The sequence below is a fragment of the Pseudozyma flocculosa genome, assembly GCF_000417875.1.
Source record: "Pseudozyma flocculosa PF-1 unplaced genomic scaffold scaffold00009, whole genome shotgun sequence".
Lineage (NCBI taxonomy): Eukaryota > Fungi > Basidiomycota > Ustilaginomycetes > Ustilaginales > Ustilaginaceae > Pseudozyma > Pseudozyma flocculosa.
Genome location: NW_006920877.1, coordinates 243,837 through 271,498, shown reverse-complemented (window position 1 = coordinate 271,498; position 27,662 = coordinate 243,837). Strand labels below are relative to the sequence as shown.

Below are 27,662 nucleotides of genomic sequence, written 5' to 3'. Positions count from 1 at the left end.
TCAGAAGATTTCGTTGGCGTACGGACATTCCTCGAACCGATGCCCGTGTTCGCCGCAGTCGTCGCACGCCTCGCCATCCAATTGTCCCGCCGCCGACGCCGATGCCCCGATCCCGGCCCCAGCCGACATGGCCGACATGGCCGGTGGCTGGTCGAGCTGCTTGCAGTCGACGACCGAGTGGCCGCGCTTCGAGCAGAGGCCGCAAAAGTCTTCGATCTCATCATCGTCGTCGTCTTCATCGTCTTCGACACCGCCCAGCGGTCCAGCCTTGCCCTCGAGCGTCGAGGCCGAAGGAGCGGCCGACGTAGCCGCCGCAGCACCAGAGAGCCGCCGCGAAGCTCTCCGGTTGGCCGTTGGCGAATCCTGCTCGATCTGGCTCGTGGTACGACGTCGGACGGGAGCCTCGACGCTTGGTGCGGCTTCAACCGCCGAGGGTTCAGCAGGGCCTCGTCCGTCTGCTTCCGGGCGGGGCTCCGTCACGACCGGGGCTGCGGACCTCTCCTGGCCCACCTTGCGCTTTAGCCGGTCGATTTCGCCCTCGAGCTCGTCCTCGCGGAAGATGCGCGCCTCGACGAGCGCCTCGAGCTCGGCCACCTCCTTGTTGAGGCTGCTGACCTCGCGCTCCCGGCTCCGCTCCACGTCCTTGACCCGCAGGCGCAGCTTGGCAATCTCGTCGTCGTTCTCCCGCAGCCGCTGCTCGCACTCGGCAAGCTTGGCCGCGAGCTCCTCGGCATCGTTGCCGCCGCCGCCGGCCGCTTTGCCGCCCTGCAGCGCCTCGACGGTGAGCTCGAGCGTGCGCGCCTTTTGCTCGGCAGCCCGCAGCTTGTCCTTGACCTCGGACTCGAGCATCTTGTGCTTGTTCTTGATCTCGGCGTTCTCTTCGGTGAGCTGGCGGACGAGGTAGTTGAGGCCCGACACCTGATTGGCAGACGAGGCCTCGCTCGAAGCCATGCCGCCGTTGATCGAGGTGCGGCTCGAGCGGCGGTTGGTGGTGTCGTTGCTCGTCACCGAGATCGACGACGCAGACGAGATCCTCCTGCTGTCGTCGCGGGCCACGGGGCCCGGGCTCGAGAGTGGCACGTCGAGCGACCGCTCTCCCGCCTCGCGGGCGGCGCCGCTGCTGCTGCCAAGCTTGTCGGTCAGCGCCTTGATCTCGGCCTCGTACTTCGACTTTTCCGCCTCCCACTTCTTGCGCGCCTCGTTCAGGTCCCTGGCGGTCGTCGAGCCCCGCACGCTTCCGCCGTTGAGCGACTCGATGTTCTGCACGTCGGCCCGTAGCACCTCGAGCTCGGCTCGTTCCGTCTCGTGCGCCGCCTTGCTCTCGTCGAGCGCAGCGTGTACCTCCTCGAACCGCTCTTTGGCCTCCCTTTCTGCGGCGACCAGGCGTTCGACCTCGGCCTTGAGTCGCTTGATCTCGTTCTTGAGGCTGGTCTCGACCTCGACCGCGCGCTCCTTTTTCTTCTGGAGGTACTCTTTCTCCTTCTCGAGCGCCATCGTCGCCTCGGCGATCTGGTCCTCGTAGTTGCCTAGCCGGTCCTGGAGGTGCGCCACCTGCTCGCGCAGGTTCTCGTTGTCGATCTCGGTCGCGGCCGAGGGCTGAGCCGTCGATCCGTTGCGACCGGCGAGGGCCTCGTACCGCGCCTCGGCGGCGCCGATGGCCTCCTGCGCACGCTGCTCGAGGAGCTTCATGTTGTCTAGGAGCTCGTGGTTCTCGTGCTCGACCTCCTCGATGCGCTGCTCGTAGAGACTGTGGGCGAGGCGGCGGCGAGGCAACAAGGTCGAGCATAAAGCAAGATTGCGTCAGTCGATGACCGTCGTGCGGCGTATCCCTCCCGACCTTGACCTTGCGTACAAACCTGATCGTCTCCCTGCCCGCGTCCTTGAGCTCGTCGATCTGCTCGCCGAGTTCCTTCCTCTCCCTTTGCAGCTCGGCCTCGAGCCTCCGCACGGCGCTCTGCATGCTCTCGATCTCGGCGTCCTTGACCTTGAGCTGGACCTCGAGCGCGGCCTTGGCGTCGCCCTCCTCCTTGACCGCCTGCTCCTCGAGGCTGCGCTTCATCTCGTCGACTAGCGTGGCGCTCTCCTGCAGCTTGGCCTGGAGGTCCCGCGTCTGGCTCTCGTGTTCGCCCTTGGCCTTCAGGTGCTCGTCTTGGAGCCTTTCGAGGCGCTCCTTGAGCTCGCGCTCGCGGTCCTCGATCTCCTTGCGCCTGCGCAGATCGTCCTGGCGCTCAATCTGGCGCTCCTCGTCCATCTCCCTCTCCTTTTCGCGCGCCTCGGCGCGCATCTTGGCGCGCTCCTCCTCAAGCACGGCCTCATTGGAGCGGATCTCGGACATGCGCGCCTTGCGAGCGCCCTGGAGCTTTGTGAGCTCGGCGTTCTTCTTTTCGAGCTCCTCGGCCTGTGTCCGCAGCCGCTCGAGCTCCGCCTCTTGCTCCTCGTACAGCGAGAGGGGCACGACGGCCTCGGCGACCGACTCGTTCTGCTGGAAGGCCGGCTCGTCTGGCACTGCTGTGCCGTAGCCCGAGAACGAGGCGCTCTGCTGGTGTCGTCCTGGCCGAGAACCGGTCGCCGCGGCGGCTGCGGGGCGTCGAGGGGTCAGATCCATGGCCTCGAGCAGGTCCCTCGCTCGATCCAAGCTGCTGTTCCGGCCCGAGGGCGCGGCCTCACCATTCGGGTCGCCGTCGTCGTCGTCGGCAGCGGCCGAGTGGACGTTGCTGAGGCGGCTCGACGAACGCATCGAGAGCGCGCTCGCCGGTCTGAGTGAGCTATCCTTTGTCGGGCTCCGCGGTGGCGGCATCGTGGCGGCGGCCCCGTTGCTGCCCGGCGGACGCGCGAACATTGAGACCCTGCCTTTGGCTGCCCGAGGCGTGGGTATGCCGCCGAGGCTCTGGCGCGCCTTGGGCAAGCCCGGGGTTGCGGGCCCGCCGAGTGCGCCACCAACGAGCGAGCTGCGCGGAGTGCGGGTCCCGATCAGCGAGCTCTTGAGCGGGCTGGAGGGCGCACCTGCAAGCGCACCCTTGACCGGACTGCCTCCGAGCCTACTGCTGACCTTGCCACCGGCCGAGCCGGCAATCCTCCGTTGCTGCAGGTCCTTGGCCGTCATGCCGAGCAGCTTGTGCGCGCGAGAACCCTCGGTGATGCGCTTTTCGGCGGCGGCGGCGTACTCGGCCGACGTCTTGGCCCGGCGCTGCGGCTCCTGGTCGTCGTCGTCGCGCGAGGCGGCGATGGCGCCCAGGCTCTTGCGCGCAGTCAGCCGGCTGCTCGGCCTCGACAGGCTCATGGCCGAGGCGGGTCGGCTTCCCGGAGTGGCCGAAGGCGGCCTGACGCTCGCCCTAGATGACGCGCGGGAGGGCGTCGTGGACGGCGGCCGCGACACGGTGCTCGCCCGCCTGCGACCCGGTGTGGTCGACGGCGGCCGCTCGTAGACGTCTGACTGGCGCGACGAGGAGCGGTTCGACATGGCCGACGCAGGCCTCGCCACCGCATCCTTGGGCGGCGAGTCACTGACGGCCACCACCTTGTGCACCGGGCAGAAGACGCCGTCACCGTCGGCGCAGGCAAAGTACTGCACGCCTTTGACGGAGCCGTTGTTCTTGCCCTTGCCGATGCAGTCTCCAATCAGCTCGAGACCGGCATACGAGCCGTTCATGCCCTGCACGGGGCCCAGGAAGCGGAGCACGCCGGTGAGGTCCTGGCCCTCCATAATCACAATGTCTCCAATCTCGAGGTCCTTGCCCCTCCGCGCCAGCTTTGAAGGCTGTTCTCGCGCTCTGGAGGCGATCGTTGCCGCAGCGTGCGAAGGAAGCCCGGGCGTAGCGGTACTGGCAGCCGAGCCCGACCCTGCTGCTGCCGCTGCTGCGGGAGGGGTGCGGCCGTGGATGTCCGAAAGCCGCTTGGGCGTGGCCAGACCGCGAGGAATCGAGACGCTGGCGCTCAAGTTGGGTCGACCGGCTGGCACCAGCGGGCTCCTGGACCTGGACGGCGAGCCACCGATGCCATCGACGCTAGAAGCGGCAGAGGCCGCACGGCTGTGGGGAGGCAGGCTGGGCGGCGAGAGCTGCGAGCCTTGCGGAACCGGCAGTCCCGTCGGCGTCTCGGAGCGAGGCCGTAGACCTGCAGTCGACCGCCTTCCAATCATGCCTGGCCTGGGGAGCTTGCCGGCCGTCAGGATCGGCGATCCCCGGTCGGCCTCTGCTGAGTCGCCATTGCTGCTGGTGCTCGTAGCGCTGCGGTACTTTGCCGGGTCGTTCCGGGAGATGGCCTCGGCGAGCGACTGCTTTTTGTAGGCAGTGTCTGGGCTGTCAATGGGGCTGCTGTTGGCCGCGAGCGACGAACGGCGGGCGATGCCGGAGGGCGTGGGGAGACCAGAGCGGACGATGGTGTGGGACGGCGTCGAAGGCCCGCTGCTGGAGCTCGAGGGCTGGGACATCAAGGCGGGACGTCGCAGCACCTCGATTTGAAGTCGTGCTGAAGTAGGCGATCAGAGGGCGGGACGGGGAAGAAGAGAGCGCAGTGCGCTCGTGCCAAGCCGCCGGCAGCCTGGCGGAGGAGAGGTACGTGACGGACGGGGCGCGCCGATGCGTGGCGAGGGGCGGTCGAGGTCGGAAGCGGTCTCCGCAGCGGCGACGGGAGGAGCAGGCCGGGATGCTGGGACTAGGTGAGTTCGATGGTCTCGGATGCTCTTGCGAGAAAAGAGCGTGATGCGGATGTTCCGAGGCGAGCGGTGCCGATACGCTCACTGGTCGAAAGCAGGGTCGGAGCAGCAGATAGAAGGAAGGTGGTCTCTCGGACTTGGCAGGCGATGGGGATGAGGTATCAAAGAGCGAGGAGGCGAGGTGTAGGCGGCGATGGCGATAGACGTTGGGCGATGGATAGAGAGAGCGTGGTGGAGAACGATGGTGGTCGTCTGGCCAGATGGAGCCGGGCGTCCGGGCTGCACAGTAAACACGCCTTGAAACAGAGCCAGAGCGTCGGCGGTAGGGAAATGCGCGCGATATTCCGGGGTGAAAAGGCGAGTCGAGCCAGGCCAGAGAGACCCTTGCTGGCTTGCTGGCCGGCCTGGCCGCTGATGCTGCTTTCTTTGGCTCGCTGCCCTCGCTTGGGCCTTGCAGATGCCTGGGTGGCCCGCCTTGCTTTGGGCCTGGCCCCTGCAGCCCGCCAGCAGTTGAGTTGGGAGCGCGCGGCCCCCCACTTCCCTCCACCTGCTCTCTGTCACACGCTGCTGCTCGCCGCGGCTCTGCTGCTGCTGCTGCCAGCCATGCGAGCGCAGAGAGACGTGCTTCCAGGCCTCGTCCTCGTCCTCGTCCTCGTCCTCCTCTCCCTCACCTCTGTCACCTCTTCGTTACACATCCGTCGGCCGGCTTCCTCCTCCTGAAGGACCTCGCCGAACTCTACGACGGGCTGCCTGAGCGCGCCTATCCTTCCTGCCCTCGCTAGGCGCGTTCTGTGTCCATCGGTCCTCCGTCCCCAGCTCATCTTCATCGTCTGCGCTCGACGTCGGACAGCCGATGAGCAGCTGCCATGACGCGCCTCGCTCGTCCAGCGGCATCTGCATCGGACCGCACAGACGATGAGCGCACACCCCTGCTCGCCTCGTCCAGCAACCAGGGCAGCGCCAACATAGGCGACCCTCCCGCCACTGCCATCGATCGAGATGACGACGAAGACGCCGCCGAAGACGAGCTCGACTTTGACGCCAGGTTCCGCAAGTGGAAGGCGGCCGTCGCCCAAAAGTTCCGCCGCTCGAATCGAAGCAAGAAGCGCCACCCCAAGGTCCTCGTCTCGGTCTTTGACGGCGTCGACGGCTCCAGGCAGCTGCTCACCATCCTGACCGAGGCCAAGAGGCAGCAGCGCATCCGCTCCGCCGGTCACGATGCCACGCTCATGTCCGGCAGCGAGTTTGAGCAGCAGGTCAGGCAGGTCAAGAGGGCAATCGAGCAGGGCATCTATCCCAAGATGATCACCACCGGCTCGAGCGGGTCCTACTTTGTCCGCGTGCCGAATGGCGACGCCACCTCGACCGCCGCAGCGACCACCACCACCACCGTGGCCGTATTCAAGCCCAAGGACGAGGAGCCCTACGGCAACCTCAACCCGAAGCGCCAGTTCGTCCGCAAATACCTTTGGTGGGCCATGGGCCGCCCCTGCCTGATCCCGAACTTTTCGTACCTGAGCGAGGTGGGCGCCTCCTACCTCGACTCGCGCCTCGTCCTGCAGATGGTGCCGAGGACGGAGCTGGTCGAGCTCTCGTCGCCCTCGTTCCACTATGCCTACGCCGACCGCAAGGCGTTTGAGACCAGCGGCAAGCGCCTGCCCGAAAAGATCGGCAGCTACCAGACGTTCCTCAATGGCTACGTCATGGCCTCTGACTTTCTCCGCAAGCATCCATGGCCGTCGCGGTCCCGCAGCCTCGCGCTCATGTTGCGCGACTTTGACGACGAGCGGCAGGCGCACAAGGTCAGCCGCAAGCAGGAAAAGGCAAGGCTGCGCAAGTGCGGCATCGCCCTAAAGCGCCTGCTCCTCTGCCGGACCGGCTTCGACGAGCCATCGCCGCAGGACGAGGAGGACGCTTTCGCCCACCCATCGACCGCCGCCGACGGCGGCACCCATCGTGCGACGTCCGAGCAGCCGCACGGCGCTGCGACGATGTCCCTGGCAGACGGCGCAGCCGATGCCTCCTCGATCGATGCCTTCGTCTGGACCCCGCATCGCATGCAGAGCTTCCGCCTGGAGCTCGAGAAGCTCGTCGTGCTCGACTTTCTCATGCGCAACACCGACCGCGGCCTGGACAACTTCATGGTGCACCACGACGCGGCCACAGACGAGATCAAGATCGGCGCCATCGACAACTCGCTCTCCTTCCCCATCAAGCACCCCAACGAGATCCGCCAGTATCCGTTCGGCTGGCTGTGGCTCCCCTCGGACCTCATCGGTCTGCCCTTCTCCCAGTCGACCCGGCAGCACTTCCTTCCCATCCTCAACGACCCGCTCTGGTGGCAGGACACGGTCCACGGCCTTCGCACGATCTTCGCAAAGGACCCGCACTTCGACGAGGCCAAGTTTGAGCGACAGATCAGCGTGATGAAGGGCCAGGCCTGGAACCTCGTCAGGAGCTTGGAGAACTCGGACGAAGGTCCGCTCGACCTCTGCGCGCGCGAGAAGAAGCTGGTCGTCAAGGAAACGCTCGACGCCACCGAGGACAAGCTTGCTGAGCTGGAAGGCGTCAAGCTCCCCCTCAGTCCAACGGGCCTCGTACGGACCGATGCGCTTGGCCGCCCAGATGGCCTCCGGGGGTTGGGCCTGTTCGATACGCCGATCAAGCCGAAGTTGACGCGCGACGGCTCGTCCTCGAAAGCGCACTTCGGACCGTATCCCGGACGGGCATCCGGCAGCCGCCCAATCGGCGTGCGCGCCTCGATGTCGTACCGCCAGGCGCTGATCTACGCCGCCGGCGGTATGGCCAGTCCAGCCGAGGGGGCCCATCCGAGATCGCTGCCGGAAAACGACCTCACGGATCCGTTCGAAGACCGTCTCGGGGGAGAGACCGCGGACGACGCTGACGTTTCCGCATCTCTGCAGCAGTCGAGCACGCACCACCAGCAGCGACCCAGCCTTCATCAACGCATCATGTCGCTGCAGGAGCCCGGAACGACGAGCGCGCTCCTGCTTGGCGAGCCCGGCGGCGACCGAGCCGTCGCGCCGCTCGATACCCCGCAGCCGGGCTACGACACCGTCGTCGGCAAGACGGGCATCGAGATCCTCGAGAGCCTCGACAAGCAGCGCCGAAAGGAGAGCAAGATCTTGATCTTTGGCGGACCCGGCCGCAAGCGCTCGTCGACCGAGTCCACGGTCAACACAGTCGACATCGCCAAGCCGTCGCCATCCAGAGCCGAGCGCAAAAGGGCCCTCGCTAGCGACGGCCTCGACGACGCCACCGGTGGAGAAGACATGATCAGCTCGATTGTGTCCGACCCAGGCATGCACCGCCACGGCCTGCACCGCAGGTCAAGCAGCGACGCTGTCCACCGGCGGATGGCGAGCAGCGGATACATCCGTCGGGAAGCGTCTTCGCAGTGGGACGAGGGTGTCTTGTCGGAAGAGGACGAGGAGGACGAGGAAGAGGCGAATGATGGGCGTGCAGCGACACCCCGATACTCGCAGGGCCTCTCCGACCGCGCACAGGGGCGAGGCGGACCGGCCGGCGGCGCAGTCGTGCCCAGCATCGAAGGCGTCCTTGCGCGTTCCGGCCAAGCCGCCACGCCAGCCGCCCGCGAGAGGACAGGGTCGTCGTCGTCGCGCCGGCAACATGTCCCGCACCTGCCGCACGCTCGCGCCTTGGCGGTGGCGGTCGACGTTGCAGATGACGATGACGGCGGTGAAGACGCCGGTGCGGAGAAGAGCGCCGACCAAGGCAAAGGGGCGCGTGTCGATCAGCAGGGCAGGCCCGGCGGCACGACCGCTGACGAAGGCGGCGCCACCGCCGTGCAAAACGGCATGCCAAACAGGAGCACCGGGAGCGGCCCACTCGTCCAAGCGGTGGGTCACAGCAGCAAAGGCAAGAAGGCGGCCAAGCGCAAGATCAAGGTCGCGGTCGAGCGGCTGGTCTCTGATACCCGACAGGCTTGGCTGACCTGGATGTAGGCCGCGCAATAGGCCGCTTCCACGATGCACAGATAGATGAATCGACACGATACCCTCTGCTGCAGACCAGATGCAGGCAGGCCATCCCGTGACGGCGACAGCATCCGAGCAGCTGCATTGCACTTCACATGCATCGATGGAGGGGAGTGCCGCTTGTCGTGCCCAGGTGGCCCTGCTCAACCACGAGATACGGACGGGGGCAGGTACGGCGCAAGGAACGACCGACAAACCCGCCTCTCGTGCCCCATCGCCTCGACTCGCCATGCCCTGCTCCCTCGAAGACAGGGCGTCGACCTCAGCTGTGCTAGTTCAGAGGGCGATAGAAGGCGCTGTCTTTGTTTAAGACTTTAGAGGCGACGCCGGGAGGAGCGGGGACGCGGCGTCAGTCCAGCGAGTCTGCTGAGCGGCTCGGTGCGCTCTTTGTCCTGGCGGTGCTTACATTCCAGCACGATGCCCTTCTGGGAGCCATTGAGAAGGGGCCACAGCTTGGTGCTGTAGTCCTGCTCTGAGATCGAACCGACCAGACAGCCTTTGACGGGCGAGAGGAGGCAGGGACTTCCCAGATTGGGGCAGTTGGGGAACCTGGGCTTGAAGGAGCATTGGGTACCACAGACGACTTCGACGTAATTGTTGGCCCTGGGCGCGTTGAGATCCACGAAAAAGAAGCCGAGGTAGCTGTTGCAGATGGTCACCTTGCCCTGCGACCACTCGACGGTGAAGCGGCCGATGGCCGGTCCAAAATCCTTGTCGATCGAGGGCGGCGGCGAGACGCAGTCGACGCCGACCGAAAGCGCCAGAGCGGCGACGAGGAGGGAGAGGTAGTTCATCGTTGCAACCTCGAGGCGGGGTGTCTAGATGGGGGGATGCGTGATTGGGGTTGACAAGCGGAAAGAGGCAAGTTTCCTCTTTTCTTATCAGGCCGACTTGCTTGGGGCCCTCATGGCCGACGTGCCAGGTCACTCTCCACCTAGGATATTGTAGGCATTCAAGAGACGAGGCGGTGCGACCCACTTCGCCGCCCTGGTGGGGTCGTCCGGAGTTCCGAACCCGGCCGGCCCGAAGAGTCATGTACAAGAAGCTGATGAAGCGACCTGGCCCGATGCGAAGTGCGCGTTGCAGGGCTGCGGCTACGGCCACAATGTCATGTGAGGATGACACGGCCAGCGCGCGGATCGTCTCTCGGACAACTTGAAGAGGTGGGGCAACACAGGCCGTTCAGGTGACAATGTACATCTGTACGTGCCCCTGGTCTTGATGCGGGGGTCCTCGGGGCTGAGCAGACGAGGCTTTCGTGCGGGAAGCGACACCGGCCAGCAAAGAACAGGCGATGCTTTGGGGAGGCCCGTGAACTGAACAGGGACATGCCCTGGACACGCATGCGACACGGGCGCACTCCATGTGGGGTGTTGAGGGGTCGACGTCGTTGCAGAACAACACCGTCACCGCACCCGTCGTTGAGCACCTTGGCGGGCGACGCCGACCGACGCCCAGCGGGGCAGGGCCTTTCGTACGTACACGTACGCCTGCCGTATCCACGCGTCGGCCCGGTTGTGCCCATTTGTCGAGCGTGCGCGGAATTTGGCTGCTACTTGCTTGTGCTCTGCCATTCGGCCCCACACAACGGCCCAGGGGGGGCTGGTTTGCGTTGGCGCCGTGTGGAAACAACGCCGCTGCCGCCGAGGTGGGGCGTGAGTTGCTCTACCTTTCTCGCACCCACCACCATCATGACCGAGGGCGCCCCGAGTCGAGGCCCACAGCAGGGCAGACCCGCTACCACGGGCCCACCGTATCTTCACCAGCCTCGGATTTAAGCAGTCTTCTCTTCTTCGACTTCCGATGCTTTCCCTCCCAGAACCTTGTTCCTTCCCTTCCTCAACGTCACCTTCGACTCAATTTCTCTCACGATGGTCGCGAACAAGACTCGCTCCGCAGGTCGGGCCGTGCTCATCAGCCTGGTGCTGCTCGCCGTCATGCTGCCGCTCCAGGTGCTGGGCCACCTAGAGCCGCGTCAGAAGCACCGCGCAGCCTCTTCGAGCTCGAGTCCGGGTCCGAGCTTGCAGCAAACGCCTGTGTACACGTGCAACGGCATGACGGCGATCGAGCGGAAGTGCGGCAACGACTTCAAGACCAACAGCGACGCCAAGCCATGCACCGGACTCGTTGTCCAGTTCTACAGCGACGACGGATGCAAGAGTGAGTGGTCATCCTGCTGCGATGCGGGTCCCGGTGGTGCTCGAAACGGTGCTGAGCTTGTCCCGCGTCACGCCTCTGCTGCCATCCAGCTCCGACCGGCCGTCCCTACCGGCTGCGCAACATGGTCCCGACGACCATCTCCCAGTCGATCGGAAGCTTCAAGGTCCTCGACGGCGAAAGCACTTCGGTGCCTGTCTTCTTCTCCGGCCTCGACGCGACGTGAGCACATGCGCTTTCCCCCCACAGCTTCCTTCGACGACCTGCTCAGCTGGACTCACCTCGGATCGCCCCGCATCGTTCCTCTCTGTAGCTGCGCCGTCGGAAACGGTCTCGCCATCGACCCCGCCGCGGTCAGGCAGGCACGCAGCCGACCGGGCGGCGGCTGCATCGTCTCCCCCTTTACGCCCTCGTCGGTCAAGGCCGTCACGTCCCTTGTTGGCAGCAGCATCCAGCAGACTCCCGCCTGGGAAACGTCGAGGTACCCCACGCGGCGCACGGTTGCCGGCGCACCGCGCACGGTGGGCGTCATGAACAACGATGGAGCCACCGTCGAGCTCTACAACGGACCGCGCTGCACCGGCGGTGAGCATTCTGTTCCCCCGCTCTAACCTGGAGCAGAGCTCGAAGTCGAGTCCGTGACTGACTCTGTCACACGTAATCTTTCCCTACCCCTCCGCTGAAACGGACGCTGCGGCTGTACGTGCACACAGCAATGACGAGGCTCAACGTCCTCTATGGCGGATCCATCAACATCTGCACGCCCGTCAGTCCGGCGTTTGGCCGCTTCCAGAGCGCCAAGGTGGTCGAAATCTCGACGGACAGCGGCAAGGCGGTGGGCAACACGCTCTCGTTGTCCGTCAATCCCCTTGACAGCGCACCCGACTCGCTCAGCCACACGTTTGGGTGAGCGTTTTAGCCGCGCCCACCACGCCCTTCCATCGACCGATCCAGATGCTGACTGACTTCACTCCCCCTTTCCTCCCCCCTGCCCTCGTTGCGATGCAGTTGTGGACGAGAGAGCTACGTCACGGGCCTCTCGAACAGTCGCGACGTCCCTCGGATCGGCTCTTGCTTTGACCGCTCCGCCCTCACGACGGTCACTGGCAACGGCGTAAAGGGACCGCAGAACGTCGTTAGCGCCCTCTTCCTCCAGACTCAGGACCCCCCGCTTGCCCCGCCCTCATGAGCAAGCATGGCGCGGCCAGACAAGGGGACGACCCCCTCGCTCCCCCTCATACGAGTCGGCCCGATCGCCTCGCCCTCAGACCCCATGTCGCTCCTCACGTCCCCGGCCCGCAACTACTCTACGCCACTCTCGAGGCGAGGAGCCATACCTGCTCGGTATGCCTTCTTCCGCCTCTCTGACACACTCACCGAGCCCCATCTTCTCAAGAGACTGTCTCCTGCCACAGCCCGGGTATGCATCGGGCGTCTCCGCCGTCTCGTGTCGTCCTGACCGGCCCGGATGCTACGATGCGAGCGTTGCGTGCGAGGGAGAAAGGAGCCAGTTGCTAGGAATACAGGGTATGAGGATGATACAACATCGCGTGCGGGCGAGAGCATAAACAGAAAGCAGACACAGGAGGAAGGGGAGAGAGAGAGGGGGTTCTGGATGGGCAGGGAGAAGGAAGTGGCACACAAGAAGGGTGACTACATACGCTGCAGGGCGTCAAAGACCTCGCGGGCGGTGGGCCGGGCCTGCGGCGAGGCCTTGACCATCGAACGGAGCAAGTCCCGCGCTTCGTCCGGCAGCCTGCCGCCTCCGGCCAGGATCAGGGCGGGATGGCCATCGGCGTACGGCCGCAGGTCCACCCGATAGTCGTCGTCGAGGTCGTCCGACATGCGGGGCCCTCCGGTGGCTTTGGCGCTTGTTTGCTCGGCCTCGGGGTGCTGGACTGATGTCGTCGATGATGTTTGGCGGCTTCGCACCTCCCACGGCGGCAGCGGAGACGCGCCCGCTTCCCTTGTGGGCGTCTGCAAGTCGGCGTCGAGGTCCAGATCCGAAGGAGTGAGGGCTGCGCGGAGGCCGCTCGGACGCATCGGGGGTGACGAGATCTCGTCGATCCTCGAGGGCAGGGCGGTCGGGCCCGGATGGTGGCTGCTGCCGGCGTTGTGAGCCGACACAGTCTCGGATCCCGGCTGGACGCCATCGCCAAACGACGAGGCGCGACGGAGCACATCTGGACGGGCAGCAAAGGGGACGCTGAGCCTGCTCGAGATTGGCGTGCCCGCGGATCGGGCGGGCTTGCCTCGATCCGCCTCGTCGCCCAACTGCGCCGTCCGCAGCCTCAACGACGACGCGGGGTTCTTCTGCTGCAGCCGGCCCATCGAGGCCCTGCGCTCCACGCCAGACTGCTGCGTCAGGATGGGCGACAAGAGCCCCTTTCGCGGCGCCTCGTTCTCGTTGACCAGCAGGCCCCTCGGCTCCGGCGAAGGATCGAGGAGGCAAGCGATGGCGTACGGCGACGGGTTCCGCCCGGATATTGTCGTGATGCTGGATGCGACACTCTCAAGGCTGTCGGTGCTGGCGTTCCTGCCGCCGCCGCTGGCCGAGATCGGGCTGCTGGGCATGGTCAGCGCCGCCAGAGAGCGCGAGATGGCGCCCGGCGACAGGCAGAAGGACGAGTCGTCCCCGCCGCGCTCGCTGCGCCGGCCTCGCATGCTGTTGCTCCGGCTGGCGGGCGAGCTGGCTGGGTTGCTGCTGCCGCCGGCCTCGACGGCCAGGCGATCGGCGCGGCTGTTTTCTTCGGATTCAAAAAACGCCCGCTTGCGCTGGAGGATCTCGATGACGCTGCGGGCGTTGCTGAAGGGCTCGACGCCGGTCGCAAGCGAGTAGAGCACCGCACCCAGCGAGTAGATGTCGATGGGAAACGAAAAGGAGCTGGCGCCAGGCCCGCCCGTTGCGCGGCTCAGTTCGGGAGCGCCGTAGGCCGGCGTGCCCAGCCCCATGCCGTCGGTGGGCGGATCGGCGGGGTTGGGAAAGACGGCCGAGTTGAAGTCGCACAGCTTGATGGTCAGCTCATCGGTCAGGAGCATGTTTTCCTTCTTGAGGTCGGCGTGGATGCACCCGCGGTCGTGGAGCCAGGCCACCGCGCTGGTCATCTCGCGCGCCCAGCAGTGCCACTGCTCCAAGTCGACGCGCTCCGGATGCAGGCGGGTGTAGTTGGCCAAGCTATTCGGCAGCAGCTCTAGGAGGATCAGCAGTCGAGGAGTGTCGGCGGCACCGGCCGACGCTGGCGGCAGCAAGGGGCTGCTCGAAGCTCGCGAAGCATCGCCACTGGCATCCTGACCCTCAGCACCGAAACGGCCGAGGTCGAGCCTGTCCTTTTCCGGGGAGGCGATTTTCAGCGTTGGCACCTCCGAATGGCGAGGCCCTCTCCTCTCGACCCTGAGCGAACCAGTCTTGCGAGCGGCGCTGGCTTTGCCTAGCGTCGCGGAGTCGTTTTCCCAATCACCGGCCACCTCTGCCTCTGTCTGCGCGGCGAGCGCTCGCTTCAGCGTCCGCGCCTCGGACAAGACCTCGGCCTTGCCGGTCATGTCGCTGGTCGAGCGCCCATGAGAATGCGGTGAGGAGGGTGCGGTCGACTCGCTCAACTCGCGCCCGGCAGCGGTTGAAACATTGCCAGCTCGGGCAGCACCGCCGCTGCGAGCGCTCGGCAGCCCCTTGCCGAGATCGGACAGCATGTCCCTGGGCGGGGCCCTGGGCGAGGGTTGGGGCGAAGGCGTGAATTCGACCTCGTCACGGATGTCAATGAGTCGGATGATGTTGGGATGCGCGCCCAGCCTTCGCAGGGCGAAAGCCTCGTCCAGGCCAAGCAGCTGGCTCTGTCGGTCGGCATGGAGCCGCTTGATGGCACACAGCTTCCAGTGCGGCCCCTTGAGGTCGAGCCTGGCCCTTAGCGATCCGGCCGACCTGCCGGGCGAGCCCGGGTCCGACTCGGCCTGCTTACGCTTGGAGTAGTACGAACCCAGGAACACGTTGCAGTGGCGCCCTTCGCCGAGGAGAAACTCGCGCGACGGGCAGAGGCGGAACTCGACGTCTTTGGCCTGGCGGATGCGCGCCTCCTCGCGCTCCCGCTCCTCGGTGTTGGCGCGGCCCAGCGACGACTTGCGCGAGTGACCGCCCGTGGGACGGCCTCCCCCACCGATCCCTTCGGCTGGCAGCTGGCCGGCAGCGGTCGTCTTAAGGGCTGACGACGACGGCTCGGTTCCTTGTGGTGATGCGGCCTGCGAGGCGGATGACGATGGGAGGTCGGCCGAGGCACGCGAGCGAGATGCCGAAGGAGGTGGCGTGACGGTCGGGGTTGACGACGATGCGAAGAAGAGGGATGTCTTGGAGGCAGTGCGAGGCGCGGCGGCGGTAGGTGGCGACGCGGGGCTCTCAGAAATGCTCGGTCCTCTCCCGGACGACGATCGATCCACCGGCAGCGCGGGCGGCGGTGCGGGCGCAGGAGCGATCCACACCGACCGGCTGTTGAAGATGTCATTCTTGCTTGGCGGCTTGACGGGTGGAGGGGTCTTGGCGGGGTCTTCCACGGATTCCTTCCGCCCGTCCATAAAACGAGCGAGAGAGGCCTGGCCATTGGATCCCCGCTCCTTGCCCTGGAAAGGCGCATCATCGAGGTCGGCGACGGCGGGTAGCTGAAAGTCGGACATGCCCGAATCGGGTGGTGTCACTGGCAGGTCGGAGAGCTGCGGCGACAGCTGCTTGTCGGCCTCGATCCGGAGGGGATCGCTAAAGGAAGACGAGGATGAAGAAGACCGCCTGCCAGGAATCGAAAGGCGGCGCTGATCGCTGTGTAGTGCCGCGGCCTGGGATGCCGGGGTGAGAGTGGCATCCTCCCTTTTGCCGCTGCTGCCGCTGCCACCGAAGAGGCGCGCGGATGCATGGCCGAAGAAGGTGTCGAGAGGCCAGGGCGCCTTCGGACGAGAGCCTCTGCGGTCCAGAGCGGACCCCGCGACAGGGATAGGGCCGGACTCGTCGGGACGCGCCTCCAGCTGACGGTCGCCATCTTTGCCCGACATCCGCTCCTTGTCCTTGTCCTTCTCGCGCTGTCTTTTGCCGGCCGCGAGCTTGGCTTCTTGTCCGCGCGTTGGGGCCATCGCGACTCGAAGCCTCGCAGAGAGAAGCGCGGATGGGGCGGCTACAGAGGCGGCCGGCGCGGCTCCACCTTGGCTGACGGATGAGTGGCCTTTGAAGGCCGTTGGAAGAGGTGCGGCAAGGAAAATGCAGCCTTCACCCCGGAGCGGTCCAGCTAGTCTTTCAGCAGACAGGAGGAGGTATGCTATGGGCCGCTGAACATATGGTGCGGCGTCGAAAGTCGCGCGGTGGACGCGATCGAGGGCAAGGCCGGTGCTATATGGCGCCCAAAGGTGCGCAGTAGACGTTGGCGAGGATCGCACGTCGGTCGATGGCCGAGTGGCAGGCGACCGTCGTGCGCCGATGGCGGGGGATGATGCGCAGCGGCAGGAGCGCGGACGGGGCGTTGAAATGTGTGGGCTCCACTCTGTGCGAGCAAGACGAGGGATATGGTCGGGGGGAAGGAAGGGAAGGCCCGAAGGCGGAAGGCAGAGGGTGCGAGGCAGAGGCCGAGGCCGAGGGCGAGGGCGGCACTCTGGCCAGCCGTTTTGGCTCGCTCTCTGACAGACGAGGTGGGGGGGAGGCGGGCCAGCCGCTTTCTCGCGTCCCGAAAGCGGCGAAAAAGTTGGGCTCAGGCGGGGCGGGGCAGCGCAGCGCCAGCCAGGCAGAGTCGGGCAGAGTCAGGCGCAGGCAGGACCGGCATATGCCGACGGCCAGACGAGGTTCCAGCAGCGTCGAAGCCAACGTAAGAAGGCGGGCAGCTGCCACGGCGGGGCCAGGGCCAGGCCAGGCAGGGCCAGCTGTCCATAACTACATGCCTGCCTGCCTGCCTGCTTCTCTTTCGGAGGATTGCCGCCGTGCGTGCCTGTTCGCTCCTCGCCGCCGCCCGTCGTCGCCGGCAAGCCAGCATGCCATGCCTAGGCCAGGCCATTATGCCTGCCTGCCGCCGTCAACTCGAGGAGGGTAGCGTAGCGTAGGTGGAGAGTTACGTACTTCGTCCCATCGTCTGCGGTGCAAACACTTGTCAACCTGCCAACCCGCTCTCCCCAGCGATACAGAGTGCGACGTGATTGCGGGCGGGCGTGCGTCGTCGGCGGCGTCGGCGGCGACCAAGTTGAGGCGAAGGCGCAAACGTCACCAACGCACGCGGGCCCGGCATGCCGCTTCTCTCTTGAAATGGCTGTGTGCCCACGTTCTTCGCGGGCGGATAGGGCTAGGCAGCCAAGAAAGGAGCCGGCCCCGCTCTCGACGATCCGGCACCAAAGCCCCAGCGGCTTAACTAGCCCGTCGTTACACGACGAGATCCTGCCAAGGGGTTCGAGTGGTCAACCTCGGACGCCGTCGTCATCGCCGCTCCCTCGATACGGTAGGACCGAGGAAGGGTCAGGCCGGCAGGGCTGCGCCAAGCGAGGCCGGCAGCGCTCGGCCTCGACTGACGACGTCCACAGAGCCTTTTCCGATGAGGCCAGCGAGATCGGTACTTGGGTCGAGGCTGCCACCATCCCGCTGTCCTAGCCCACTGTGGCCTGCGCCATGGGCAGAGCAACGGCGGGCAGACCAAGCAGCAGACCAGCAATCAACGAGGTTCCCGGTCCGGCGTCGGCACAGCACACCTTGCTGGTGTGCCTGGGCCGCCCGCCTGGACCACCGACCGAGCCCGGCACGCCGTTCGACCGTCTCTCTACGCGACACGAGACGCGCCCTTCCGTCGTCCTGGACGAGGATCACGTCGGGGCCTGGCCGAGCCCCAATGGCCCGCCCGCCGAGATGCACGGGTTCAAAGGGAGGCTGCTCTCTTCCCGACGAGGCCACTGGCTTGGCCCGGCATCCAGCAGGCGTGAGCGGCGCCTCATATTGTCTGCTCGCTGCGCCGTCGTATCCTAGCCTGTGGCTTTGCCCTTCGTCGAGACGACGGCCATCGGCCCTACGGCACTGCCTCCTGTCTGCCGTCTGCCGACCGATTCGGACGCAGCATCCTAGCTCGACGACAATGCCGGCAGACAAGATGGCAGGGCGACGGCAGCGCGCGGTCGTATTCCGTGCGTGCCAAGTTGAGAAGCGAAGCTGGCCAGGAGGAGCTGTGCCTGTGACGCACGCGCTGTCGTCATCCGCCAGAGAAGATATGGCTGCTGGCTGGCAGCAGCCTTCGACGGGCCCTTGCTTGCCCGATCGGTGTCCCGCTTCCGTCGTCGCTCCTCGACCTCGTGAGCTAGAGAGACCGGGGCAAGCCGCCATCCGAAGCAAGAGCGGGGTCGCATCGGTCCGCTCGTCTCCATCGCTCAACGGTGGCTGGCGAGCCAGGCCTGGCCCATGGCAGCCAACAGCCAGCCCCCTTTGCCAATTCGATGCCAGGCAGGGCAAGCCGGCACGTGAGGGCCGCACGACTGGTCGCGTCTACTTGCCGGCCGAGTAGATGGACGGGTGGGAGCTGGTTGGGCAGTGTGGAGAGGCGCCCGAGTCCAACACCCGCGTCCAGCTTCGCCTCGGACCACCACTCTTTCACCTTCACCCGCCACTACCTTCTCCCTCGCTGCCGCAACTCCTCATTGCTCGGCCGCCACACGCCCTTGCGAAGATCTCTTCGGACGATATACGTCGCTGGTCATCGATACGTCGGCTCCTTCGGTGCTCCTGCCACAACACTCTTGGGCTTTAGCTCCGCCCGTACCCGTTCGATCCTGGTCCCCCGCCGACTCCACGCCAACAGAGCATTGGGTCATCGTCTACCACCCTCACATCCTCCTTCGACCATTTATTCTATCGAGCACGCAGAGCTTCTGCCGCAGCCTGCCTGTCCATAGCCATGTTCCACAGTCGGGGATTCGCGCCGCACGAGAACCAGCCGTTTGCGGCACAGGCTCGGACGCCCGGCCCTTCCCGCTCCCACCTCTCACCGACACGCTCCAGAGCCATGACGACCGGGAAGCGTGGGCTCGGCGAAATGTCGTCAAAGCCGCCGTTCGGACAAGACTCTAGCACTCTGGGCCCCAAGCAGCTGTTCAAGGAGCTGGCCTCCAAGACGCCGGCCAGAGCGCTTGGTGATCGTACTAACAAGACGCCTGGCCTGAGGAACCGCCAGGGCCAGAACGAGGACAGCTCCCCCGCCAAGAAGGACATGTCTTCGCCGTCCAAGGGCAAGGCCAAGACGGCGCTGCAGTCCCCCTCCAAGGGCTCGCAGAGCGTCAGCCCCAAGAAGGCCGTCGGCCAGCCCCTCCGCACGCTCAACGGCAAGATGAAGGAGAATGCCGCGACGCCCTTCTCCCGCGCCGACCAGTCCTACGCCACCGACATGAGCTCGATGATGACGCCGGCTCCAAACGCTCCGCTGCTCAAAGGCCGCATGATGAGCAGGCAGACCAGCTTCGTCACGCCGGCCGCCAACATCGGCAAAGCGGGCCAGATCAAGGCGAGGATGGGCGAGATGCTCGACGCCGAGCTCGGACTCAACCTCGACGACCTCGAGGCGCCGCAGCTCGAAACGCACCAGTCGCAGAGGGAGTTGACTGAAGAAGAGCTCTACCCGGAGATCGAGTACATGCCACCGAGTACCTGGGCGACAAGTGAGTGTGCGGGAGGATGCCGGCTGCCTAAATGCTACAGGCCGCTGTCGACGTCTCGTAGACCTCGCTCACCACTCTTTGCGTCCTGCCGCTCCGCCTCGCTCCACCCCGCTATGCCTTCGCCGCCCCTCTTTTGCACCTTCTCCGCCAGATCCGCCGTACGAGTACCCCTCCGAGCTCGACGGCGTGCCCAGCGCCAAGGAGCTGGCCCAACAGCTGGCCACCTTCCGTCCGGCAGGCTTCCTCAAGGGAGTGCCTGCTGAGCTGTCGGACTCCGAGGATGCCAAGGCCTTCCCGGAGCTGACCGGCGACGCTCTCGACCTTGGATCGCCGCCACAGCTGAGCGACGGTGGTGCCTCTGACGATGATCTCTGGCCGGACGTCCCGATCAGCGCGTCTTCCGCCGAAGCCGGGTCCGCACGCCCCTCTGATCGCCTCACGAAGGTCTCTGCTCGACCGACCGAGCCCCGCAAGGCGAGCTCTTTGCAAGTGAAGAGCCGCACCCCGGCCACGGCCACTTCTGCACGCGCAGGCGCCACTTCGGCCTCGACGATACGGCCCCGCTCCCAACCCTCGTCGGCATCATCGTCGACCACGCTCTCGCGACCCTCGACCAGCGCATCGAAGGCCTCGGCTGCAAGCACATCGACAAGGTTGGGCGCCGCACCGCCGGGTGCGAAAGCCGCCAGCGGTCCTGCTGGCAGAGGCGCGCCACCCGCCGGCTCTACCAGGCCCGGACCGAGCCGTCCATCCAACCGGATCGCTCAAACACCGACGTCGGCAAGGCCGGCGTCGAGCAGCAGCGCTGGAACCACGCAGTCGCGCAAAACGAGCCTGATGCGATCCATCGCGCCGCCTCGGCTGGCAACAGCGGGCCGACCCGCGACGGGCGCGAGGCCGACGGCTCGGCCGCCACCGCCGTCTGCTGCGCGTGGCGCTGTCCCCGCGCCGCCGAAGCCTCGCATGCAGATGAACGTCAAGCTGCGCGACCTCAGAAACGACGATCTCGGCCGCTTTGTCGAAGAGAAGATGCAGCAGTCGACGGCTGAGACGAGCTTCGAGGGATTCGACCTCGAGCCGGTCATCGAGGCCAGCGACGAGCCCTGCGCGGCGACCTCTTCAGCTGAGCCCGCCCCAGAGGCATTGGCCCTACCCGCTGGACAAGATGCGGAAGAGACAGCGCCGGAGCCAGTCTCCGTCTCTAGTCACTCTGCTGCAGAGCCAGCGGTCGAAGGGCCGGGTTCGCCGCAGCCCTCACTCTCGTAAGAACAGAGTCGTTGCGTCCAGAGCAAGCAGGCAAGCGAGCAAGCATCGCCGGGCGTTGAGCTGCGCCAGCAACCATTCCTTCCGTTCCCGCCGCTCCACCTCTGTCGCGCGTTCGTGGATATCCCAGCTGTGGCGTCGTCGCACCGCAAGCCAGAGCGGCCACCGTCACCCAGAGTCTCGTCGCTGTCCATACACCCCCTCATGACCTACTCATCGCATCGTTTTCAGGTCCCCTGTATACATAGCGTCATCATGATGCTAGCCCGGGTACAGGCGTCGTGGCCCGCCGAGGCCGCATGCCATCCCCGTGTCGTGACCCTGTGCCCATCGCGTCAGTTGCCGCTCCTCGAGTCTCACCCTCTTTTTGAGAGCCGCACCCTCTGCCTGTGCGTTGCGCGCGCCGAGCAGAAGCAGATGAGGCACGGCCGCCCGACGAGCTCGTCGCCACACTGGTGGCCGAGGCAAGCTAGGTCCGCAGGCCCTCTTCCCAGCGTCAGCGCTTTGCCGACAGACCGCCTTGGGAACGAGGCCTTGCGAGCTTGTCGTCGTGCTGGCAGGGCTCGGTGAATGCGACGACGGCTTCCATTTGGGAGCCCCTCTTGTCGATCCCGGGCTCGAGACGTGGTCGTCCCCCGATACTGTGCGGTAGATGAAAGGAAGAGGTAGGCAAGAGAGAGCTGAACCGGTCGATGGCGGCAGCAGCAGCAAAGTAGCAGCAGCGTGCACCTCCGTCGGCCATCTTCTTGGCCCTGGCAACGCTGCCCGGCCAGCTGGCTTTCCAGCCCCCCTTTTGGAGGAGCCCGTGCGTAAGGTCGCCTGCCTGCCTGGCCGGCTGTTACGTTCTGCTGCGTGCTCCTCCTTGCCTGCTGCTGCTGGCTGCCGGCCTGTTGTTTGGCAGGGGCGGGGGGGCAAGCTGCCTTAGCTTCCTTGGCTTGGCCCGGGGTTTGTATTGCAGGCCAGACCCGGCTGCCGCGGGTTCTCAATTCGGGCCAGGGCGCTGTTTGTATTGCAACCCGCGAGGGTGGGCGGATGGCTTTTGAAATGGACCCCGCTGGCCCGCCCGCCCGCCTGCCCGCCTGCCAGCCAGCCACGCCGTGCCGAGGCCCGCTCGCACAGCCTGGCCAGCCTGGCAGCCCATCTGGCTGGCTTGGGGCTGGGCTTGTGCGCAACGCAACGCAACGCAACGGAGCGCGCCAACGCTAGCAGCTGTGCTTGCTTGCGAGTGAAGCTGGCTGCCTGCTGCTGCTCTTTGAGCTAGCTAGCTGCCTGCCCGCCGGGTCTGTCGCTTCGTCTCGCACACCCTTTCCCGTCCGTCCGCTTGCTCGATCTCGACCGCCTGCTGCTGCCTTTGCTTCACCTCGACCCTCTCGTCGTCGCCGCCGCCGTCACCGACAGCCCTATCCAGCCCATCCCCCAGCAGCATTATCATCCGCCCAGATTCTCGCGCAGGCTCGACGTAGCAGGCTTCGGCGTCATCGCACCCGCGCGATCCCCCCCAACGAACGGCGCCATTCTTTGGCCTGATCGACTCCTCCGCTCGCCCCAGCGTTCGACCTCCTCGCTCCTTCACATCGACGCTTGTACGGCACCTTTGAGGCTGTCTTGGATCCAGCCAGCCAGCGGCATCAGCCTGGCGAGGATCTGCTCGCTCCCCTTGCCACAGCGCATCGGCCACAAGTCGGACCGCTGCCGACGCCCATCACCCCGCTTCGCATCGCTCTAGCTTGCTGTCTGCCATCCCCGCTCAGCCAAACCTCAGCTCCTCGCGGTACCTCGGCTTCTCCTTGCGTTCAGCCTGGATCGGCCCGACCCGCATCTTGTTCACCACCAACTCTGCCTGGGAAGACAGCGCCGTGCATCGACCACCGGCTGATCCGACCGGCCTCGCCATCCCCGGCGTTGCCAGCGCGCAAGCGCCGCAGGATCCCGGACTTCGGCATCCAACCCGACGGCTCACCCCCTCTGTGTCGAGCCCGGCCTTCTCGCAGCACCGCCCAGCGACCACGCTGCTGCACCTCTTGCTCTCGCAGCCTACCACCGAGCTGCCGTCCCCTTAACGACCGCCACCGCCTCTTCTGCCGACGCTGCTGCTGCCGCCGCCGTCGTCATCCTTTGGCCCGGAATGGCGAGGCCATCCAGCGCCTATATCGGCGACGAATTCTCGTCTCTCCAGCATGACTCGCACGTAGGCATCAACATGGGCGCGTACGATCACCTCGGCGGCGGCAGCGGCGGAGGCTCGGCCGCACAATACGCCTCCGCCTCCAACAGCCACCGCTCTCCGCAGGCGTCCGGGTCGGGTTCAGCTTCCAGGTATCAGTCTGGCAGCATGGCACCTCCGCTGGGCCCGGGACCTTCGTCGTCGACCACTGGGCTTGGCTCGCTGGGCTTCGACTCGCTCGACACGCACTCGGCCTCGAACGCCATCTCGACCTATGCGTCGCCCCGCCTGGCCCAGGCGCACGCTGGCGGCTCCAGCGATGGCTACGATGGCAGCCGCTACGCGTCCAACGCCACCCTTGACCCTCACCGGGGCGGCAACGGCCTGGCTCGCGACGCTGGGCTCGGCCGCTCCCTCTCAATGGGCCACGCGACCCACAGTACTCACCGCGCCAGCACCGGATCGGCCCTGCACAGCGGCTCCCATGCTGCGACCAACAACCACCCACCCACCTCGGCGCCCTATGACCAGCAGCACCACCTCCTCGGACCGACGACGTCATCCTCGTCGTCCAATTCGCGGGTCAGCAGCTATGCGATGGGGAACAGCCCCGGTGGCGGCGGGTCCGGCTCGCAAGGCGCGGGCGCCATGACCAGCCTGTCGTCGGCCCTGGACCTGCCATCGTCTTCGTCGACCGGCCACGGCAACAGCAACACTGCCTCAGGCACGACGGCCGGCATGCACCGTCAGCCTTCCAACCAGCATCCCAACAGCCTGATGCCCGCGTCGCACCTCGGCGCCGGCACCGGCTATGGCGGCAGCGGCAGCGGCAGTCGGCGCTCGTCGGCCATCCTGGGTGGTTCGTCCAGCGCGCACTATGGGTCAAGCGCCGCGCCGCGCTCGCCGAACTCCACGCACGACTCGCTGATGCCGAGCGCCTACAGCCCCAACCACACGGTCGGCTCTCAGCGGTACTCCACGAACCTCGGCAGCTCCGCGCTGGGGCGGCGCAATAGCGGAAGCAGTGGCGGTGGCACGTTCATGGACCTGACGCCGCCTGGTACAGGAGGTCTCCGAGAATCTCGCGGTCCGTCACCCAACCAGCCCCAGCGGAGTCAGTACGATGCTCAAAGTCTCGGCGGTCTTGGCGACACGCTGCCGTACGCCTATACCTCTTCGTCATCCTCGGCGGCATACGTGAATTCCGGAGGCGCCGGGTCCAGCGCCAAGCATGCGACTGGCGGCAACCTTCGCAACTCCCAAGGTCCCCCGCCTCGCTCTAGCAACGCTGGCAACTCGGACTACGGCGCTGCCTCGCAGAGCAACAACAGCAACAGCTGGAACCAGGCTGCATCGCTGTCGAATTCCCGCAGCGGAGCGGCAGCTACGGGCGAGTCGCACCGGAACATCGACGTCGGGGTAAGCGGGCGGACGCAGACCAACGCCGGTCTCTCCTCGTTGCGAAGTTCAGGCTTGTACGGCGATCTGACGAGCGGCATCCATCCACAGGCCTCGGACCAGGGCAACTCGTACGCGCTCCCGGCTCCCGGCGATCACTCGCGGCGCACCAGCATGCGGAAAGAGCCGTCTTCGCACCGGCCACGACGGGCCGTCGAAGGGTTCCGGCGGGTGCGCGACCTCGACGACCTTCGGCCAGTGATGGACAAGAGCACCGCGGCGGCGAGCGGAGCAGCAGCGATTGCGGACGGCAAGGCCGCCACAGCGGCGGCCAAGACGACTATCCGGCGAGCCGATCCCGCAGGAGGCTTCGTCAGCCCCCTCAAGGCGCTCACCGCGTACCTCCACCACACCTACCACCTCGTCAACCCGGCCTTCTTCTACGAGCTCAGCTTCAACCCGCGGAGGGTGCTGACCAAGCCGAGCAAGCCGATGCAAAACGACGGCTACGACAACGAGGACAACGACTACATCCTCTACGTCAACGACTGGCTCGGCACGGAGGAGGGCCACAAGTACCTCATCCTCGACACGCTCGGCCAAGGGACGTTCGGCCAGGTGGTCAAGTGCCAGGACATGACCACCCACGAGATTGTCGCGGTCAAGGTGATCAAGAACAAACCGGCCTACTTCAACCAGAGCATGATGGAGGTGACGGTGCTCGAGATGGTGAGTCGTCGCGGGGGCTAGATGGCGGCGTCGGCCTCGAGAAGGCGCGCGGGGCGTTTCCTTCCATAGGTGCTGTCGTTTTCGCCGATCGCTGACACTGTCCTGCACTGCCTCGCCCTGCTCGCGCACCTCCGACCATCCCCGCAGCTCAACGGCAGTTGGGACCCGCACGACGAGCATCACATCCTGCGTTTGAAGGACACCTTCATCCACGCCAAGCACCTCTGCCTCGTGTTTGAGCTGCTCTCGTCCAACCTCTACGAGCTGATCAAGCAGAACTCGTTCCGGGGCCTGAGCACCAGCCTGGTGCGCGTCTTCACCGCACAGCTGCTCGATGCCCTCACCGTGCTCTACGAGGCCCGGCTGATCCACTGCGACCTCAAGCCCGAGAACATCCTGCTGAAGACGTGAGTACAAGATATGGTCCCCTGCCTGCGCACTGTGCGGGGCTCTGCTGATCCGCGATGCAATCATCGACCGTCGTCGCCTTCTCCTCCCGCCCACGTTCGCCGACGACAGCCTGCAAACACCGAGCATCAAGCTGGTCGACTTTGGGTCCGCCTGCCACGAGAAGCAGACGGTCTACACGTACATTCAGTCGCGCTTCTACCGGTCGCCAGAGGTGCTGCTGGGCCTGCCCTACTCGGCGGCCATCGACATGTGGTCGTTGGGTTGCATCGCCGTTGAGCTCTTCCTCGGCCTGCCGCTCTTCCCGGGCACCAGCGAGTTCAATCAGGTCTGCAGGATCGTCGAGATGCTCGGGTGAGTCGAAACCAACTTGCCTCGCCTCTCGTTCCGGGCATCGCAACCTATCGATGCCGCCGACTGACCGCGATCTCGCCTCCTGGTATCTGTGATTGTCCCGTACACCTTGTCTAGTCTGCCGCCGCAGTTCATGCTGGACAACGGCAAGCAGACTGGCGAGTTTTTCCAGGTCTTCAGCGACGAGTTTGGCCGCAAGAGCTACCGCCTCAAGTCGCTGGAGCAATACTCAAAGGAACACAACGTCCAGGAGCAGCCCAGCAAGAAGTACTTCCAGGCCACGACGCTACCGGACATCATCCGGACCTACCCGATGTCGCGCAAGAGTGGCAAATCGGCCGACGTCCAGAAAGGTGAGGACGACGCGGCGGCGAGATTAGATCGCGTGCAGGGCAATCGAGAGCTGACCGATTGACGAGGCGCGGTTCTTCCCACTTCATCTGCACCTCCACAGAGCTGGCCAACCGGAACTCCTTCATCGATTTCGTCAGCGGTCTGCTCAACATGGACCCGCACGAGCGGTGGACGCCGCAGCAGGCCAAGCTGCATCCCTTCATCACCGGCGAAAAGTTCACCAAGCCCTTCCGACCGCCTGCCACGTCTTTCGTGCCGAGCTCGACGGCGCTCGCCAAACCGAAAGCGCCCGATGCGGCCAAGCATCCGTACGGCGGCCTGCCACAAACATCGGCCCGGCCATCGGGCAAGTCGTTCCAGGACGCCGCCGCCTACAACCAGCACTTGGCGCAGCAGCAGGCCTACAACTCTGCCCACCAGGCGGCCGCCGCGCGACAGGCGCAGCCCGCCATCAACAACCCGTACGCCAGGGAAGAGGCGGCTGCGGCTGCGGCGCAAGCCCAGCATGCCGAGGCTCAGGCGCATGCAAAGGCCCAGGCTCAGGCAGCTCACGCTCACGCTCAGGCCCAGGCTCAAGCTCAAGCACAGGCGCACGCGCAGGCCGTCGCAGCTCAGCACTATGACGTGCGGCAGTCGTTGCCGCCGGCGGCCTCGTCGTCATCGTCGTCGGCCTACTACAGCCAGGGCGGGTCTTCGGGCGGCCAGCGATCCGACCATCGCCTCAGCGTGATCCCGCCGCAGCTGGCCAAGTTGGGGATCGACCCTTCGCTCGGCAGCGGCCAGAGCATCACGTCGCTCGTCAACCGCGAAGACTCTCTGCGAGAGTGGGAGCGCCGGCAAAATGGCCTCGCTCCAAGCCTCGGTGGCGGCGGTGGCGGCAGCAGCAGCAGCAGCAGCAAGCGGCGCCAGTCACAGTACCAGCAACTCGACCTTCTTCAGCAGCAGGCTGAAATGGCTGGTAGCGGGGGAACCGCCTGGAGCTCCGGCTGGGGTTTGTCGGCGCCGTCTTCGTCGGCCACGGGCGGGCCATCGGGCGGCTCGGCGGTTCAGTCGCCGCAGTCGGGCGGCTTCTCGGTGGTGGTCGATGGCCAAGAGCGAGGTGGGAGGATCATGCCCAACCCGCACGACGGCCAGGGCTCGACCAGCTTGGCATCGCCCTCGATTGCCGCTCCGCCGGCCGCCTACTCGTCGTCTTCGTCGCTCGGCGGGCGCTACCAGCCGTCGCACAGCGCATCGCACCACGGCTCGCTGCCGCACCACCACCTCGTTGGTGGCGGTGGCAGCAGCAGCGCTGGCGGCGGTGGAGCGTCGGGCGGCCTCTCTGCGCTGAGCGGCCTCGGCATGTCGTCGCACAGCGGCGGTGGCTATGGCGGTGGTGCCGGTGGCCTAGCTGGCCTTGGCAGCGGCGCCCCGTCCGGCGGATCGGGCGTCGTATAACTTCGTATAAGTGTATGCTATACGAAGTTATTACGCGGGGTTTGTATTGCAGGCCAGACCGGCTGCCGCGGTTCTCAATTCG

The 27,662-nt window shown here is 66.0% G+C and overlaps 7 protein-coding genes across 7 annotated transcripts; 4 read left to right on the top strand and 3 right to left on the bottom strand.

Moving 5' to 3' along the window:
• PFL1_03049 (uncharacterized protein) lies at positions 1 to 4,429 on the bottom strand (the record flags this gene model as incomplete). Its single annotated transcript, XM_007880566.1, has 2 exons — positions 1 to 1,747; positions 1,857 to 4,429. 2 exons carry the CDS (start codon positions 4,427 to 4,429, stop codon positions 1 to 3), a joined length of 4,320 nt encoding a protein of 1,439 aa, XP_007878757.1.
• A 1,091-nt stretch (positions 4,430 to 5,520) lies between these two features.
• Positions 5,521 to 8,640, top strand: PFL1_03048 (uncharacterized protein; the record flags this gene model as incomplete). Its single annotated transcript, XM_007880565.1, has 1 exon — positions 5,521 to 8,640. One exon carries the CDS (start codon positions 5,521 to 5,523, stop codon positions 8,638 to 8,640), a length of 3,120 nt encoding a protein of 1,039 aa, XP_007878756.1.
• Positions 8,641 to 8,944: 304 nt separating this feature from the next.
• On the bottom strand, positions 8,945 to 9,467 carry PFL1_03047 (uncharacterized protein; the record flags this gene model as incomplete). The annotated part of the gene is made up of 2 exons (XM_007880564.1): positions 8,945 to 8,985; positions 9,080 to 9,467. The coding sequence occupies 2 exons, from the start codon at positions 9,465 to 9,467 to the stop codon at positions 8,945 to 8,947; spliced, it is 429 nt and encodes a 142-aa protein (XP_007878755.1).
• Positions 9,468 to 10,544: 1,077 nt separating this feature from the next.
• PFL1_03046 (uncharacterized protein) lies at positions 10,545 to 12,019 on the top strand (the record flags this gene model as incomplete). Its single annotated transcript, XM_007880563.1, has 5 exons — positions 10,545 to 10,833; positions 10,923 to 11,052; positions 11,144 to 11,415; positions 11,544 to 11,736; positions 11,839 to 12,019. 5 exons carry the CDS (start codon positions 10,545 to 10,547, stop codon positions 12,017 to 12,019), a joined length of 1,065 nt encoding a protein of 354 aa, XP_007878754.1.
• A 464-nt stretch (positions 12,020 to 12,483) lies between these two features.
• Positions 12,484 to 15,936, bottom strand: PFL1_03045 (uncharacterized protein; the record flags this gene model as incomplete). Its single annotated transcript, XM_007880562.1, has 1 exon — positions 12,484 to 15,936. The coding sequence occupies one exon, from the start codon at positions 15,934 to 15,936 to the stop codon at positions 12,484 to 12,486; it is 3,453 nt and encodes a 1,150-aa protein (XP_007878753.1).
• A 2,780-nt stretch (positions 15,937 to 18,716) lies between these two features.
• On the top strand, positions 18,717 to 20,739 carry PFL1_03044 (uncharacterized protein; the record flags this gene model as incomplete). Its single annotated transcript, XM_007880561.1, has 2 exons — positions 18,717 to 19,473; positions 19,625 to 20,739. 2 exons carry the CDS (start codon positions 18,717 to 18,719, stop codon positions 20,737 to 20,739), a joined length of 1,872 nt encoding a protein of 623 aa, XP_007878752.1.
• A 2,122-nt stretch (positions 20,740 to 22,861) lies between these two features.
• On the top strand, positions 22,862 to 27,580 carry PFL1_03043 (uncharacterized protein; the record flags this gene model as incomplete). Its single annotated transcript, XM_007880560.1, has 5 exons — positions 22,862 to 25,027; positions 25,175 to 25,434; positions 25,547 to 25,789; positions 25,907 to 26,142; positions 26,244 to 27,580. The coding sequence occupies 5 exons, from the start codon at positions 22,862 to 22,864 to the stop codon at positions 27,578 to 27,580; spliced, it is 4,242 nt and encodes a 1,413-aa protein (XP_007878751.1).
• Positions 27,581 to 27,662: the final 82 nt, after the last annotated feature.